This window comes from Pseudorasbora parva, chromosome 1 (genome assembly GCF_024679245.1).
Source record: "Pseudorasbora parva isolate DD20220531a chromosome 1, ASM2467924v1, whole genome shotgun sequence".
NCBI lineage: Eukaryota > Metazoa > Chordata > Actinopteri > Cypriniformes > Gobionidae > Pseudorasbora > Pseudorasbora parva.
In genome coordinates, this window is record NC_090172.1 from 35675607 (window position 1) to 35692464 (window position 16858).

Consider the following 16858-nt stretch of genomic DNA (forward strand, 5'->3'; position numbering starts at 1 on the left):
CCCTCCAACTCAGTAATAACATGGTTGAGCAGTATTTGCCGTGTCTTTGTTCATGTGTATCAGCGTGAGAGTGTGTCAGTATGTATATTGATTGCCTGTCTGAAACTCTGCTAAAGAAACAAAATGTGTATGTCTCTGAAAAAGACTACAGCTCTACCCTCTCTCTCTCTCTAAGAATGTGCATGTGAGAAAATCCTTCGTCCTAAATGTTCTCTGGTGAGTCTCCAAAAATTAATATATCCAAATGACAATGTATATTTTTTTTGTGTGTGATCAGGCTTTTGTTTGACTGGTTAGTGTATATCTGATATCAGGTGTATTGTGTTGTAGGGGGAAAGTATGCAGTTAGACAGAACATTTCTGTCTGATCCGGAAAACCGATGTGCCTGCAAAAGATTTGTGTGTGGTGAGAACACACCTCTGTCTAAAATGCTCTGAAAATAAAAGGTAACACTTTATTTTAAGGTGATGTAGTTACACGTTACTACCTGTACTTACTATAGTAATAAGAGTACATTATGCATTATTAAATGTAATTAACCCTAACTCTGTAGTAAGTACATGTTAATTCATATTTCTCAGTATTTAAGTAAGTGCAATGTAACCTACGTCACCTTAAAATAAAGTGTAACCAAATAAAATCAAATTAAATAATAAAATGTTTTTGTGTGTGCGCTTTTTTCTGTGTATTCATAGTGAGAGAGGCAGTGTGTGTGGATGGGGAACGAGGAGTGATGCGACCGGGGCAGACACTGGTCGAGCACCGTGGTCAGGGTGTGTGTTACACCACAGAGTGCACACACACACTGGACTCTGCTACAGGTTTCTATGTCCTCAAAGCCACTGGCACTAACTGCACTGCACGCTGCCAGCCTGTGAGTATTTGAAATGCACAAAGACACACACAGACACTAGCCAAACTCAAAATACCTCCTAACTGTGTTATGTGTTCAGCAGAACCAGCTATACGTCCCTCCTAAAGACCCCAGCAGCTGCTGTGGTGTGTGTAAGAACATTTCTTGCCTGCTTCGGAGTGAAAATGGATCTGTAACTATGTACAAGGTGATGTTCAGCAAATGTTCACATTCACCTCCACTCAAAAGCAGCACAGAACTACAATACCTATCACACTAAAGCTTATTTGATCAAAAATACATCAAGAACGTAATATTGTGAAATATATATTTTTTAAAATGTAATTTATTCCTGTGATCGCATTTTCAGTAGCCATTATCCCAAGTAATTATTAATAATTGAACATCAAGAATAATTGATAATAGTGGAGCAGCGAAATATTTCTGAAGGATGGAGTAATGGCTGTGATGTGAACGTATTCTGTGTGTTCTCCTTTCCAGCCAGGGCGCAGTTGGGTGTCTGACTGCATGTACTATGACTGTACAGACACTCTGTCAGGACCTGTGCTCGTCTCTCACCCCTACAGCTGCCCCCCCTTCAACGAAACTGAGTGCATGAAGGTGAATTATCTCTCCTTAATAACACACAAACACATGTGACTGAGATGTACTACATGGCTGTAGAACAAATACATAAACATACCATAAGGTCCTGAGTCAGTGATTACACAGTGGTTCCAGTCTTTCACTGACTTCCTCTGTTGTGCCAAAAAAATCAAACAAATAGCAAATAATGATCCCTTGTGTTTGACCCTGACTACATTTTTCAAAGTGTTCATCTTGTCATAGATCGGGGGCACCGTTGTGAGTTACATGGATGGGTGCTGCAAGACATGTGAGTACTGATTTTACATTCTATTGTTCATCTCTACTCTTATTACAACCAGAAACGTGGGTAACGTTAAACTTTTAAAAGCTTCATCTGTTTCTTTCACAAGTCATTTGCACTCAGTATGTACCAAATGAAAACAGTGCCACACGTATCCTCATTCATGTTCTCTATTGATATTTACCAGCTTGGTAAAGAGCAAAATTCACTTCCTAGAATTCACTTGAACGGACCAGAAAAGCACTGTGTAAAAGCACTGACATGCACACAACAGCAATAGTTCATTTCTTGCATCAGTGTAACATTCTGTAACAATGTCTCCAGGCGCTGCGAACTCCCTGTTCCCCTTCTCTGTTAGCCCTTTGAAACCCACAGTTAGCACAAACTGTGAACAAGGTACCTGATACTAACATCAGACCTCAAGGCTCGCCATCACCATTGTTGATTTCCAACAATGTACTCCCCTTATTCAAACAATACAGGACTCTCAACAGATTTGAAGATAACTGCTCATGGAAGGCATTTATTCCTCTAGTTACTTTTCTCCCAGATGTTTCTCGGAAGCAGCTAAATCTTTCCCCATTTTGCTCTGTCGGGCAGTGCATTGTTGATTGCCAACAATGTACTGTTGGTAGTGGCCAGTTAGAGAGTTTCTGTAGCTCTGCATGATTCAGAGTGCTTAGGCTGTAGCCTCTAATCACATAGTATGTGTAGTTTGTGGTAATGGGGTGTTTAGTAATGTTTTGAGTGATATGGCAACAACACTTTCTACATCTGTTGTCTCCTTCCAGTCCAGCCTTCTTTTGCCACATTACTCAAACCATTACAGCTTCTGCTCACTACTGATCTATATTTTTTTATTGGAAAATCAAGTACAGAGGGTATGCATGTGATGTCACCAACGGCTGGCGTGACTGCGGTTACACAACAGCATTGGTTTTTGGCACGAAAAACACACAAAACAGGAAAGAGCTGATTGACTGTGCGAATAGATTTGATAAGAAATCAGAGAGATGTTTTCATGCCTCAAACTGCCGAAAGCTACAGAAAAAATAAGCAGTGGATTCTGGACTCCAAGCAGAGAAACATGGATTTGCAGTTATCATTTTCTGTCAATAAGATGAATTTTAGGGTAAAATCATACCCTTTATATAGTATGAACTCATCGAATAAATATTTCTAATATTCTGCATAATTGGATGTTTTTAAAACAGACAAAAACTATAGGTCTGGACGATATGAAACTATATATAACATTGATATAAGTGATGACCCGGATTTAGACATACCTATATTGTATTTATGTAGCGTTTACATGCAAATATGCTTAATATATTTACCTGCCATCGAAATCAGGCACATATAAATGTCAGGAAACGATTTCTGGCTGCATGTCAAAATCCATGGATCACTGGATCTTTGGTAAATTATAAGGAAACACTGTCGAACCTTTAAACTGATAGTCGTTTGTTTTACTTGCGTTTTCGCTATTAAATCCAGTCATGCAGCAGCTCGTTTGCCACTCAGTCCAGCTGAAGGGCCGTGTTCCGGCGGGAAAGTGAAGTCAATGCATACCCTCTATTTGGGCTCTTTTTTCTTTTCTTTTTCTTTTTTTGTATCCTTTTGAGGTAGTGGAACAACATTGATCTTGAGTACAAGCAAAATCATGTCTAAATATTTTCAGTAGGTGGGTAGTTTTATAGTGATTATCAGCTAAGTGGGGAAAGAAATGTATTTACACTGTCAATTATACAAGTAACAGTTCCTAAAATCTAGCAGCATTTAATCTGAGAGGAGGATACAAATTGTTAATTATTATCAAATCTACCAAAAGGTCTGTTTATCATCTGATAATTTTGATTGAATTGGAAAATAAATGGAATCATCCTGCTTTAAGCTGTGGCCTTGACCCAGATTAAAACAATAGATTTGTATGTACTGTGCTGCTATCTATCTTATTATAATTCATCTTAATGCACATTAAAGAACATTATTCAGCTTCATCCTTTTCAGACAGATTACACTGTTTTTCACTTTCGCAAATTAATATTATCTAATGCATAATCAAGCACGTGCTGAATGCAAAGTAACCCGAGGCAAAGCCCTCCAGTGACGTCGCTTAAAGCGGCATCCCAGCAGTTTATGTTTCACTGAATGAATTAGAACTTCTACACAGGATGAAAAAGATCATTCATTGATTCCTCATGCTGTAGGTAAAGAGGACGGGAAGTCATGTCAGAAAGTGACAGTGAGGATGACGATAAGAAAGAATGATTGCCGTAGCAACAGACCGGTGAGTTCATTTCAGAATGTACCTATAATAATCTGGCTCTAATTTGGCTGTAAAATGGCTCACATTATGTCTGTCATGTACACAGGTCAACATAGTGTCATGCGATGGGAAGTGTCCGTCTGCTAGTATTTATAACTACAACATCAACACATATGCACGCTTTTGTAAGTGCTGCAGAGAGATGGGACTGCAGCGGCGTTCAGTCCAACTCTACTGCAGCGGAAACTCCACGTGGGTCAGTTACTCCATACAGGAACCGACGGACTGTTCCTGCCAGTGGTCATAAACCCTAAAACCATAATAACAGAAAGTGTTACTTATCATTCAACTTGAACGTTAAGATCTAGTGTTGTAAAGTTTCTTTTGTCTTTATTTCGCTGAGCAGAATAAAAATCTAAATTCTCGAATGTTTCCGAAAATGCTATAAACTGCATGTTTAAAAATGTAAGTAATGTGGAAGCACGCGAATCCAACAGTCACAGTAATAATACTAGCTTCGTCCTCCTTTTCTGTATATATGGAGTTCTACCACAGAGAATGCTGAAATAAAGAATTACTAATTGTATTTAGATGCTTTAGATGTTACTGCATAATTATCTGAATATAATATGATTTAAAAGGCTATATAGCAATCACGTGTTTATTGAATAATTGACCTTATGCTGTATTTTGAGCACTTTATTTATTTATTACCATATAAGAACAATTGCTTCACTCAAAATACAAGATTTTATACACATGAATTATGCGTGGCTTTGATTTATGAAGCACTTCAGCTGATGCAAAATACATTTTTATCTTCGTGATCTGATATAAATTATTGCGAAGTCAACATGAATTAGCTTTATACACTACGGCACATTTTAAGAACAGCTTTAGATTTTTTTTTTTTTTTTTTGTGAAATACTTAGTACTGACTTAAAACTAAATATGTGAAGTTCCTGTTTTTATATCTGTGTCCACAGTATTGCAATGTTGCATCTATAAAATGCAAATGGACGATCATAATGAATACCTCTGTATAGACTCAATGAATTATTTTATAGAGTGGAGTCCACTTTAGGTTCTTGGTTTAACATTGTACCTGCTGAAGAATTGCAACATTCATAATATGCCTAGTTTTTTGTACCATACTATAAGTATATTTTCATTTTCAATAAAAATCTTTAGAAAATGGTAAGACTTTATGCATTCTTGTGGAAGAACTGCAGTTTCACAGGCTGTGCTAGTACCAGCATGCATATATTAACTAGTATATCAAGTTATCACAGTAGATACTTTCCTGTTCCGATTCATTTTTTGGAAGGTTAATATGGACCTTTCATGTTAATACAAAAGTGCATGGTGTATATACGACTCATTTAACTGTGTACTAGGATATTAACTGTTGATACGTTCATAAGCATTATACCTTACCATCTCATACTGTGATGCTTCATAAAATTGGGGGAAATGAAGACCTGTTTCATTTTTTCTCATTAAATCATCTTTCCCTCGCCCCTGACATATCCAGACTATAATTGGTTAGACCATCAATCCCCAAATATAAAAACGCATGGAAAGGCGGTACAGAGTCTGTTCATTTGCCATAGAAATCAGGTTCATCATAAACATGTCAACTAAGTCAGAAAGCATTGAAGGTTCATATTCAGTTTGATTCAATGTTTCAGCATTACAGTTTCTCAGTATAATAAGGAAACATGATGAATTCTAGTATGTCAGTCTTGAAGAATAATTTTATTCAACTGCCAGATGCAACAGATAAAGCTGGCGAGCCAAACATTATTTACAAAAACGGAAGTTGAGAACCTAAAGACACAGCAAGAGAGGAAGTTCCTACTGCTTAACTACTGCTAAGACCGGACATTGTTAATGTCACGCAGGTGGTGGTAGACCGCCTTTGCCAGCCTCTGGTAAAATGCAAATGGTGGATGGGATCAGAGATGCCTGATGAATGAAGGCAGAGCTCGGAGATGCGGGCAACAGGTATGTCTTGACCACAAGTGTAGATTTCTCCTTGAACGCTTACTTTCTGCGGCGAGCAGCTGCGCCCTTCTTGGAGCTGAATTTCAGACAAAGAAAGAGTGGGTTAGTGATCTTTACTGACTTTCTGGTAGAAGACTGAGAAAAACACCATACAGGACAGGGCTAAATATTTTTTATATTTTTATAATTTTTTATAAATGATGATTCTGCTGTTTTTACTAACATAAAGCCCTTTAAATACTATTGTTTTCCAGTCCAGTTCTCAGTCAGATCCTGGAGGATGTTCCTCTCTGCTTCTTGTGTCAACATACATTTTGACATGCACATTGAACTGAAATCATGTCCACACCATGCAGGACTTACCGCTCTTTCTCTGAGCTCTGTCAGTTTGTTAAACAGGCCTGTCTTAGTCTTAAATGTTTATCACAGCAGCAGTTGATACACATCACATTTACATCACTCATTATTACCTTATGTACCCCAAACACAGTCATCACAGATTTGATGGCACCAATGAAAAATAAGCCAGATATAGGATAGACAAGTGCTTTATAGTGCCACTTAGGCTAGGCTGTGCATTGTATGTTGAGTGATAATAGAGTGAGCTTTATTTTTCATTGTCTGTAAATCATTTCAGAAATCAAGTACGTTTACATGCACAATTATAATCAAGTTAGTCTTTATCTCTAATGACACACTTTGTCATTGAATATTTGAAGGATTTACATGCCCTTCAAGCGGAGTCGGATATATATCGTAATTGTAGATGGTAAATACACGACCAATTTGAAACATGGGGGAAACTGATGATAGATAGATAGATAGATAGATAGATAGATAGATAGATAGATAGATAGATAGATAGATAGATAGATAGATAGATAGATAGATAGATAGATAGATAGATAGATAGATAGATAGATAGATAGATAGATAGATAGATAGATAGATAGATAGATAGATAGATAGATAGATAGATAGATAGATAGATAGATAGATAGATAGATAGATAGATAGATAGATAGATAGATAGATCTACAATCACATTATCTGGGTTGTTCAACTTCACAAAAGCTGGCATGATTTTGACATTTAAAACAAAGATTTATAATTGCTTTATTCCAAAGGAAAAGTAACTGGAATGCTTGTAAACGTACTCAGAAAAGCTTGTATGAGGAGACTGCAGAGAGCACTCGCTGTCTGACTAAGGGGGAAAAACTCATACAGCTCTAGAGGAACTCACTCTCAAAGGCTTCACGCTTCAGTAAGTCTGTCACAATGCTACAAAAATGTCCCACATACTTACCATCTCTACCACAGCCTATAGCCCTATATACGTTTAGGACATGTTTTGTAAAGTCTTGCTGCCAATGATAGTCATATACGTTTAATCCAATATGACCGGCAGCTTGTGTGTGACAGTGTCTTAGGGGTGTGAAAATGATTAGATGATTCAGTCAGTAATATTAAAGTAGTCAGTCCACCCGTGTGCTGCGGTTGTAGCTACTCACTGCTTCTGCAATTCATCAATGCGGTTTCTGAGAGAGATGACCTGAAAACAACACATGAGCGTTTTTAAACCTGCCAAATCATACCTTGACCACAGGATCCTGGATTGTGATGGGTGTCCTCTACCATTGAGTGCTGACAAACACACACAAATCATTCTGGCTTGATGCTCAGGACTTGCTGTAGTCAAGAACTGGTATAAAGCAGCATTTTGTGGGCATATCACAGGCATGTGTGTTTTGTGTTTTCCCTCGGAAAGACGGTATTGAGCTTGAACTATCACACACACTTACCTGCAGGAGAAAACATCTTGGAAAATCAGATGCTTACTGACTCTACATATGATCTGGTTTAACCATGAAGCACATCTCTACTGTACAATATCTAGGTTGTTGGCTTGGTTGTTTGATTTAGCCGCTGGTGGTAAAGAGATCAACTTGTTGTGAAGGCGCTTGCCATATACATTTGACCTTTCACCTGTGGTCTGAATCGACCTGTTTCCCAGAAGCCTTGGAGACCAGACAGTCTCATGCATACAGTCCATGCTGTCAGGTCCCTGTTGCTGAGCAAAGCCTGATGCTTAGCTTCCTATATTTCCAGTTACTCACTATTTACTGAGCTCCTCCACTCTCTTACGCTGGGTTGTAACCTGCAGAACACCAGAACACAGCTGAGACCTGAACTACCACACACACATCTGAATCACCTGCACAGACACCCTCACACCTGCTCTCACACACGTCATGACTGATATGTTTATGGCTGTTTCATGTCAAACTGACCGAATTATGCGAATGAGCAAATGGTATATTGCTTTTATAAACAGTAAGTTAATATTAAGTTACTTACATTTTAAACAGTATAGTGCCAGTTACTTATAAGGTGCAGTCACATTTACCATTTCACTGTCAAAAGGAGAAGAAGGATTTCCCAACACATAAGGTTTTGCAACGGGTTCAAGTTGGTCACTTGAATATGCTGTGTTGAGTAACAGACAGATGCTTGATTGGTTTAAAACTTCTTTGTGAGCTGTGCTACATGCAATGGACTCTCTTTGCTCACAGGATTTCTCCATAATCTGTTGTCAACCATGTAGAGAATTTGCATGAGCAACTTCAACATGAGCGAAATCTTCATGGGGAACTTTTTCGCCCTCAGACAAAAGATGCTGTCACATTTACAGTTGCATTTACATTTTACATATGAGTCCACTTCAATGTGAAATTTCCTTTTAGTGAAATTCCGTCCAATTTCAATGTATGTAGCACAGCTCTCAAAGAAGTCACTTTCAAACAAAGCTGCTTTCTGTTGGTCAATACAGCGAGTCCGTTGCAAAATCTGTTGGAAAACCTTTCACCCTCACACAAAATTTCTGATCGCGCGGACTCGCCTGCAAAAATTCACAGAACAACCATCATGTCTCCAAGCAACTCACAGTAGCAGTGTTTCATTCCTGAATAAATCAGCTTTTTTGAACAAATCGTTGGTTGCACTTTATTATACAGTACATTGCACTTACATGTACTTACAGTGTACTTACTCCAGAAAGTACTGGTTAATATAAGATAACTACATGGGTTAAGGTTAGGTTTAGGGGTAGGTTAAGGGTTAGTACCTATTACCCAGTTATTGTATAAACTATAAGTACATTATGTACATAGGGAACATGACTGTAATCTAAAGTGCTACCAATGATTTAATGATGCACTCATAAAACCACCTACAGTGGTATGAAACCTAGAGAAAGAATCGCTGGAAAATCCCCACCAATAATTAACAGACCGACTGTCTGTAATGCAATGTAACCCAATCAAATTTGAGAATTGTTTTAACATCATGCTTATTCATTAAGATACATAGATACTTCACCTAAAAATGAAAGTTGAGTTATCCTTTAGTGTTGGGCTGGATATAAGGACCGCCCACAAAGTCAGGAAGACTCCATCTGACTCTAATACAATGGGTTGGCCAAGGTTTAAAAAATAAAAAAATTCCCGTTGCCCAAGGGTAAACATGCAAATATATCTCTTTTAAATTCAACTAAGGGCCTCAAACAAAACTCTTGATGTCTTAAAATTTCCGGGCCGCAAACCTTTTTTAAATTTAGCATTTCTTTTCATTGCTGCGGTATCTGGCTTTGTTTTAAGGCGGACTGATAAAGTTTGCTGCAAACAAGTAAACCAATCAGATTCAGACTTTTGCCTTTGTGAAAGTTGTTTCTGGTTTTGTGTGCTATATGTCTCAGACGTGAATGGGGTGTGGGCGGTCCATAGGCATGATATCTGAGGCTGAGACTAAGCTCCTCCTTATACTCCTCATTGTCTTTCATTGCATCTTTTTTTAAAATGATTATTATGAAAATGAATGTTGACTTAGGCGGTCATCTCTTTTTATATTCCATACACTTCCTAAACCTTTCAGTGCCTAAAATAACCATTTGTTTTTCTTAGTCTGAAGGGAATTTTAATAAACTAAAAAACCTTATACTTTACTATAAAGAACCGTTTGTGCAATGTAAAGTTTCCATGGATGTTACTGGGTTATCATAAAACCACAGATGGCAGTAACTGATTTTTAAATGATTTTAATTTTTGGGTCAACTATCATTTTAAGCTTAAAATGGATCCAGGATGTATTTGAACAAAAGAGTGAATCTCCTTTAGTAAAACAAATGTAGGTCATAATGAAATGTCACGTAAAATAAGTTTATAGACATTGTATTGTGTAAAAAAAAAGTATTAGACTTCTCCCTCACCTCATACTTCTGCCTCTTGAGTTTCTCGATGTGCTCAAACTTCTCAGCCTCCAGGGTGTACAACCAGTCCCACAGCTCTTTAGCCTTCTCCCTGTAAACACACATTTACAAAAAGCACATTTAGAATTTAGACACTATGTTTCATCAGGACAGGGTGCCTTTTTCAGCCTCATTGACTGTATAGTCTTAGAGATGTCAGGTATTTGTGCTGACCTCAGCTTGTCCTCATTAAGATGGTCAATATTCAGAGCCTTGCGTCTGTCTGCCAGAATCTTCTTCTTCTTCTCCCTTTCAGTTTGCTTCTTACCTCCCCTCTTTGAGTCAGCCTGTTTTTATCAGCACACAAACACACATTTCACAATCATGTACTCATGTAGAGCGATGATGAACAGAATCAGAGCTGGGGTTGATCGCAAACTCTGCACCTTCTGCAGGTAGCTGCTGTACTGAGAGCCCATGTTGGACAGGGCAGACTTCTTCTTGGCATCCTCATCTGCCCTCTTCTTAGCATCAGCCTCCTCCTTCCTCAGCCTCTCTTCCTCACGTCTTGCCTGACGCTCCTTGTCCTTCTCAGAGCGGATCCTCAGCTGCTCTGCCCTCTCAGCCCTACGCTTCTCCTGCACACACAGATATCAAGTATGTCAATTATAATATCCTGATACACAGCTCTCAGGATTACTCGATTGGTCAATCACAGCATTTCCTTAAATTTGCCATGGTCCAAGACAATATCAGCTCAGTGTTATTTTAATTTTGTTAAACAGTAAAAAATTATTTTAAAAAAAGTTACCTGGTTGCCTTAACATTTTGAGTTTATTGAAATTAAAAATTTAAGTTAATACGACAACCTTTATTCAAATATTATTAAAATATTTTGTAAGCATATTGGGTAATTGAGTGTGTTTTATTTGCGATGACACAGTAAAATATGCCAAATTGTGCTATTTTCATGATGTATCATATTTTTTATGTGGTTCAGATACAATAATATTTTGAGTTTCTATTTATTAAACCAATTTCCTTCATTGTATCAACTCTATTTGTATCAATAAACTCAACATTTTAAGGCAATCAGGTTACTTACTTTTTTACGTTAAACCAACAATATATTTCTTATAGTGTAGTCACTTTGTTATGTACTTATGTACTGTCGTTTTGGGGACTTTTTCCAATTTTATTTCTATTTTATGTTTATTTCAGTTTTAGGTTTAGTATTTTTAGTAGGCTACTTCAACATTTATTATTGTATAATATCAACCTTTATTCGTCTCATCTGTCTATTGTAGTGAAAATGGAGTTATGGGCAGTATTAATATTACTGTAATATTGTTGTGGTGTTTGTCTTGTTAATACTCATGGATTATGTTGTTCTATTTTAAGATAATATACAGGTAAGCTTATAAAATAATTCCAACGCAAATCAATATTTAAAGTCTGTGTACTTATGGCAGAGTCAGGGAGCTATAAGACAGCTGAAACTCACAATTCTATCTTTCAGAGCAATGAGCTCCTCCTCTTCCTTCTTCCTGCACTCAAAGTGGGCATCAATCAGGGCCTGCAGCTCAACGAGATCCTTGTTTTGACGCTTCTTCTGGATGTCCTGTTTGCATACATGTAAAAATGACCTCAAACATGTATTTGTGCAATGTTTAATACATAATATAATGTAACCAACAATGACATGCAGTACTTGCTTACATCAAAGTCCACCTTATCCCCATCAGGGATCTTTGGTGCACTTGGTCTGAAGGGAATGAAAGCAAAATGTGTTTTAGTGGCATTCTGGGTATCACATAACTTCATCAGTTCCTCAGGAAAAGTCAGAGCATGTTGTATTGCGTCACAGCATTGAAATTGGCTGCTCAGCTGTAAAGTTTAGTGGACAATTCTACTTACTTGAACTTGGGCTTTTCATCTGTTATGAAAAATAAAATAAAAAGGAGAGGGATATGTATCATGGTTAGAGATGTTTTAAACAAACTCAGTCAACAATCAGTGGGAATTCTGTTAGCCATATCCATGAACATGGAGTTACTCAATTCAATTTCAGTTTGTGTTACCCCCGAGCTTTAAGAATGATGTATGTACATTTTGAAAGTATGTTTACAAAGTTAAGTACATATATTAATTTCAATCGTTTCAGTAATGTTAATAAACAGGGTTAGTTAGAAAGTTGGTAAACAAATAGTTGATCAAAACAAACCTAGAAGAACCATTGCATAAGAAATCAGATCACGAGGTGCTTATAAGTACACAAGTATGAACAGACACAGAACTCCTGATAAGTGGACCATTCTCACTCTTCCAGGAATTAAGACAACAACAACAACAACAAAAAGCCTTGTGGAAAAGATTCAGCTTTTTATCCTTCATTCATTTTCCCATCTCTTTTAACTAAAAGCATCTAAGTTTATTATATCTCTGGTCACCTCTGACTAGATTAGATGTTTGAGTTATTTTAATGTGTCACAATAACCATTTGGCTTGACCTTCACACCAAAAACACAAGCAATAAGTCACACCCAGAACAAATAAAAACTACCATCTTGTGCTCCTTCTTCTACTGGTGGTGTGGCACATTCATGCAAAAAGAAGCAAAGCACAGAGCAATGTCAGCATTTCATATTCTTTCACCCTCATTATTGACTTAAACCAGCATCAGTTTCAACACTGACACTGCAGGCCACATTTCTGTCCCCTTATTCAGAATATAATGTTGTAAGTTTTTGGACCTGATTTTACTGTGCACCTTGCAGGCATTAACCCCTTCCCCATGCCTTCTTTTTAATCAGAAATGACAAATACAAGAAAGTGACAAACATACCTTCCTCTTCATAGGCCTCTGCATGCATCAAGCGTTGAAAGCAAGAGTAAAATAGAGAACATTATTGTTGCTTTGTGTGCTTTTTGCCGCCCTAAGCAGGGCCGCGTGCTCAGATGCAGAGTTCAGTTGAACGGACACTCAAATTGAGGTATCAGCTTGTATCAGGATATATATTAACATTAAACATAGAATACAAAATTAATTAAACACCACAATTAAGAATGAATGAATTTAGTTATCACTTTCAGTGGGAGACCTCAATATGAGCAAGCTATATAACATAAGCTAAATGACAACATTTATATTGATGATCAATTTATATTAGCATACATAATATCACAAAACATTGTTTGGTATTTCAAAGTGGACAAAAAAGCATCTTAATAATGGACAGAATCTGGTTGGACACTTTCAGCATTTTGCTTTTTAATTCAACATTTAAACTTAAAGAAGAGTTATAATTTAGACTGTAATATTTAGTTGTAATATTTAATAATCAATATAGGTCATTGTGCCAAAGAGAGCCTTTCCAGTGTTAAGCCAGTCAAATGACAGCATATTAACAGTAGCCATTTTTGTCCCTTTGAACATTTTATTAAATACTGATCATTTATTGTGGAATTGGTATTTAAACATTAATATCAGCATTCCATAAACATTATGAAACACGTGCAAAAGAATAGATTTTTCCTCAAGATGCAGCCTAGAAATAGCATTACGTTGGCGGCAACTCAGAGACAATTCTGAATGCAGAAGAGTGCAATGAGTTTTCAGTCACAATCTGATATAAGCATCGTTGCTGCAGCGTAATTGGCCAGAGCAGGAGCTGGAATGGGATTTATTATCAGCTCAGGCCACCAATGTTGAGGAAGCTACTTTCAAACTGTTGTTTGCTGAGCTATACTCCTAATGCTCAGTAATCTACATTTAAGCTACTGGCTACCCTAAAAGGAACAATAAAGGGTACCGGGGGGACAAGAGCATCTTTAATATTTTTATTTTTAATAAATAAGGATCCTAATTAGTGTGCTGGCATTGATTTTAACAGACAAAATTAACACTTAATTTTTATATATATATATATATATATATATATATATATATATATATATATATATATATATATATATATATATATATATATATATATATATATATATATATATATATACTTTTTTTAACACCTCAACTGTGAATCAAGAACAGTGATGAACAGCAATATTTAGTACAGCTTAATACCAAATAATTTATTGAATCAGTGAATCTTTTATTGTCAGTCACTTACTGAATCTACAAATCTTTACATAATTCATTTAAAGGAGCATTTCAAACGACTGGGACTTCCTACATGACATAGAGAGAAGACAGTTTAGGATGTGTGTTGATTATTGACTTTTAAATTAAAAAGAGCTATGTTGCCTTTTTTGTAATGCACCCTACTAAAAATATAGTGTTGCTAATCTTATTTGCTTCCCAACACTGCAGGCCTCCTGCATCCACTTTAAAAAACAAAAGCTGCATTTTAGGTGTGATGAGCGCCATGTCTGTCAGAGCTTAATTGTTCCAGCTCACTCCACATCGGTCTGCAAGTGAATTAGAATTGGAAAATATTCCTTGTTCATAAATTGGGAAATTGTCCAATTCTGAAAGCTAATTCAAATGCACCACAAGGGACTGAAATGGTATGAATATAAGCTCTGTCAACATTTGGTGTTGCCACACCAGTCTCATAGTGGGCCTGAACGAAGAGGAGGTACCGCCAGTAGTGGTTAAAGTTTTGTTGGGTTGGAGGGGAAGTACTGGGGAACTACAGCTACATTAATGTGGCTGATTTTTAAGTAGCAGATGAGGTGTGCTGCCTGTTTTTAGTTTTTTTGGGGGGGAAATGGGAAGGATGAATGAATATTCATGCCACATACCTTCCTCATGCACCTCTGGTTCTGGCTCTGGTTCTGGTTCTGGTTCTGGCTCTTTTTCTGGCTCTGGTTCTGGCTCTGGCTCTGGCACTGGCTCTGGTTCTTGCTCAGGCTCAGGCTCAGGCTCCGGTTCAGGAGCTGCCTCTGGAGCTACCTCTACCTCTACTACCTCTTCAACTAATAATACATGATGCAGCAAGCAACCAGGGGAAGGAAGGTTTTCAAAAGTTAATGCGTTGCAGAGGAGGGAGCATTCAGAAATGGGAGATTAAGTACTGGTTAAAGTCAGAGAGAGAGAGAGAGAGAGAGAGAGAGAGAGAGAGAGAGAGAGAGAGAGAGAGAGAGAGAGAGAGAGAGAGAGAGAGTGAGAGAGAGAGAGAGAGAGAGAGAGAGTGTCATGTGTAAAATCTATATGAATAGGGAAGGGACAGGTGGACAGAGGATGCATAGCGGGAGAACCACTAGGAAATGATGAGACCTTGAGATGTGGGGGTTTTGGGGGTTCCACATGCCAAATAAAATACCCACATGAAATGCCTTTGTTTTCCCCTGTTTTCCTAAATTATAAACTCAAATAATCTAGAGTAAACTCTAACTACTTTGTTTTTGATAGGAAAATAAACTAGAATAAATTTCACATCTTATACACAGACAATATTCACATACTATCACCTCAAAAACAAAGACAAGGCATCAGATTATTTCAATGACCTTTTCAACAGTTACGCCATTTATAACGTAAGGTTTCCAGACACTGGAATACTCCAATCCGTTTGATGGATTCTGTCTAAAAGGTCATCAAATGTCATAGCACCCTTCGAGCTGTGGGGGGCAGCACGTGCGAGTTAGTTAGCATAAACATGATTAATATGTTTATTCTTTTGGTTTTCCTTATGATGAGTTAAATGAAAAGGTTGACGTTTGAAAGATTCTTGAATTAGGCAAAAATATTAGTTAAGCAAGTCATTTTCATTTTCTGCTTTCGGTTAATTTATTTTCAGTTGACTCCAGACAGTGTCAGGCAGTTTTAAATGAATAAGGAGAAATTGTGTTGAATTAGTATGTTGAAAGACATTAATTCATGAATTAATTTTCAAATCCATTTGGTTTGTTTTGTTGTAGTTTATTGTTGCTTATTTTACCTTCCTCTCCGTAATCTTCATATGCCAGAAAAAGAAAGCAGTAAAGGAATACACAAATTACACAATGCTTTTCTTTTTTGTTCTTTCTTTTATGGTACCGTTGTAATTATAATTGCATCATACATTAAATGCATGCTGAGCCTTTTTAAAATGGTGTTCTGTGGAGTCAGTGCTCTTCAGTTCTGTACAGAACCAGTAGACAATTATTAATGTAAACAAATCATTTGGTCTGATCTCCAGCCTGAAATGAGCATTTACCTCAGAGAACACCAGTAACATGAGCATTATTAATACTGCCTTCAGCCACTGCATGGGTTTGGCATGTCAGCCTCCAGAGATGTTCCTAAAAAAGCTCTCCGTGGCAGTGGCAGAAGGCAGTATTACTGGCATGAGATTCATCAAATAGCTGCCAGACAGCAGGTGGCACAGTATCAGTCGCTACAGGCAAATTCAGGGCACAACTCTTGCATTGGATATATATATATATTTATAACTGAAATAGGTATTTTTTATGAATTTTATGAATTTGAATGCTGGGTAGAGCAAAGCCAAACCTGCACCGATATATCATCAAGGCTCTCTATAAATAGAGTAATTAGAGCAACTGCTGACATACCAAGAAAACACTGATGCTGACTGAAAAAATAAAATACATATGGTATACGTAATTTTTTTTTTTTTTTAATAAAT

At 37.2% G+C, this 16858-nt stretch overlaps 2 protein-coding genes across 2 annotated transcripts in view; one reads left to right on the forward strand and one right to left on the reverse strand.

The window, feature by feature from the left end:
- The window catches only part of otog (otogelin), a 45482-nt gene extending 41004 nt beyond the window's left edge, over positions 1-4478 (forward strand). The window contains exons 48-55 of the mRNA XM_067439036.1: positions 176-216; positions 331-406; positions 697-875; positions 958-1062; positions 1356-1475; positions 1704-1749; positions 3957-4036; positions 4122-4478. Of these exons, the coding sequence (XP_067295137.1) occupies positions 176-216; positions 331-406; positions 697-875; positions 958-1062; positions 1356-1475; positions 1704-1749; positions 3957-4036; positions 4122-4322 (848 nt within the window). The 3' untranslated portion in view covers positions 4323-4478. The remainder of the gene's footprint in view (positions 1-175; positions 217-330; positions 407-696; positions 876-957; positions 1063-1355; positions 1476-1703; positions 1750-3956; positions 4037-4121) is intronic.
- Positions 4479-5754: 1276 nt separating this feature from the next.
- On the reverse strand, positions 5755-16453 carry tnnt3b (troponin T type 3b (skeletal, fast)). The gene is made up of 13 exons (XM_067418559.1): positions 16357-16453; positions 16169-16183; positions 15030-15203; positions 13111-13128; positions 12829-12849; positions 12183-12201; positions 11985-12030; positions 11770-11886; positions 10712-10903; positions 10500-10612; positions 10287-10377; positions 8140-8180; positions 5755-6098 (listed from the first exon to the last, which is right to left on the reverse strand). The coding sequence occupies exons 1-13, from the start codon at positions 16451-16453 to the stop codon at positions 6062-6064; spliced, it is 981 nt and encodes a 326-aa protein (XP_067274660.1). The 3' UTR covers positions 5755-6061.
- Between the last annotated feature and the right edge of the window lie 405 nt (positions 16454-16858).

Excerpts from the sequence above, each read along its gene's own strand:
- tnnt3b (XM_067418559.1), bottom strand. The coding sequence starts at position 16,453 with ATGCTCATGTTACTGGTGTTCTCTGAGGTAAATGCTCATTTCAGGCTG. Across the intron at positions 10,904-11,769 it reads TTGCTCTGAAAGATAGAATT|GAGAAGCGTAGGGCTGAGAG; the intron begins GTGAGTTTCAGC and ends CTGTGTGTGCAG. Across the intron at positions 10,378-10,499 it reads CTTAATGAGGACAAGCTGAG|GGAGAAGGCTAAAGAGCTGT; the intron begins GTCAGCACAAAT and ends GTGTGTTTACAG.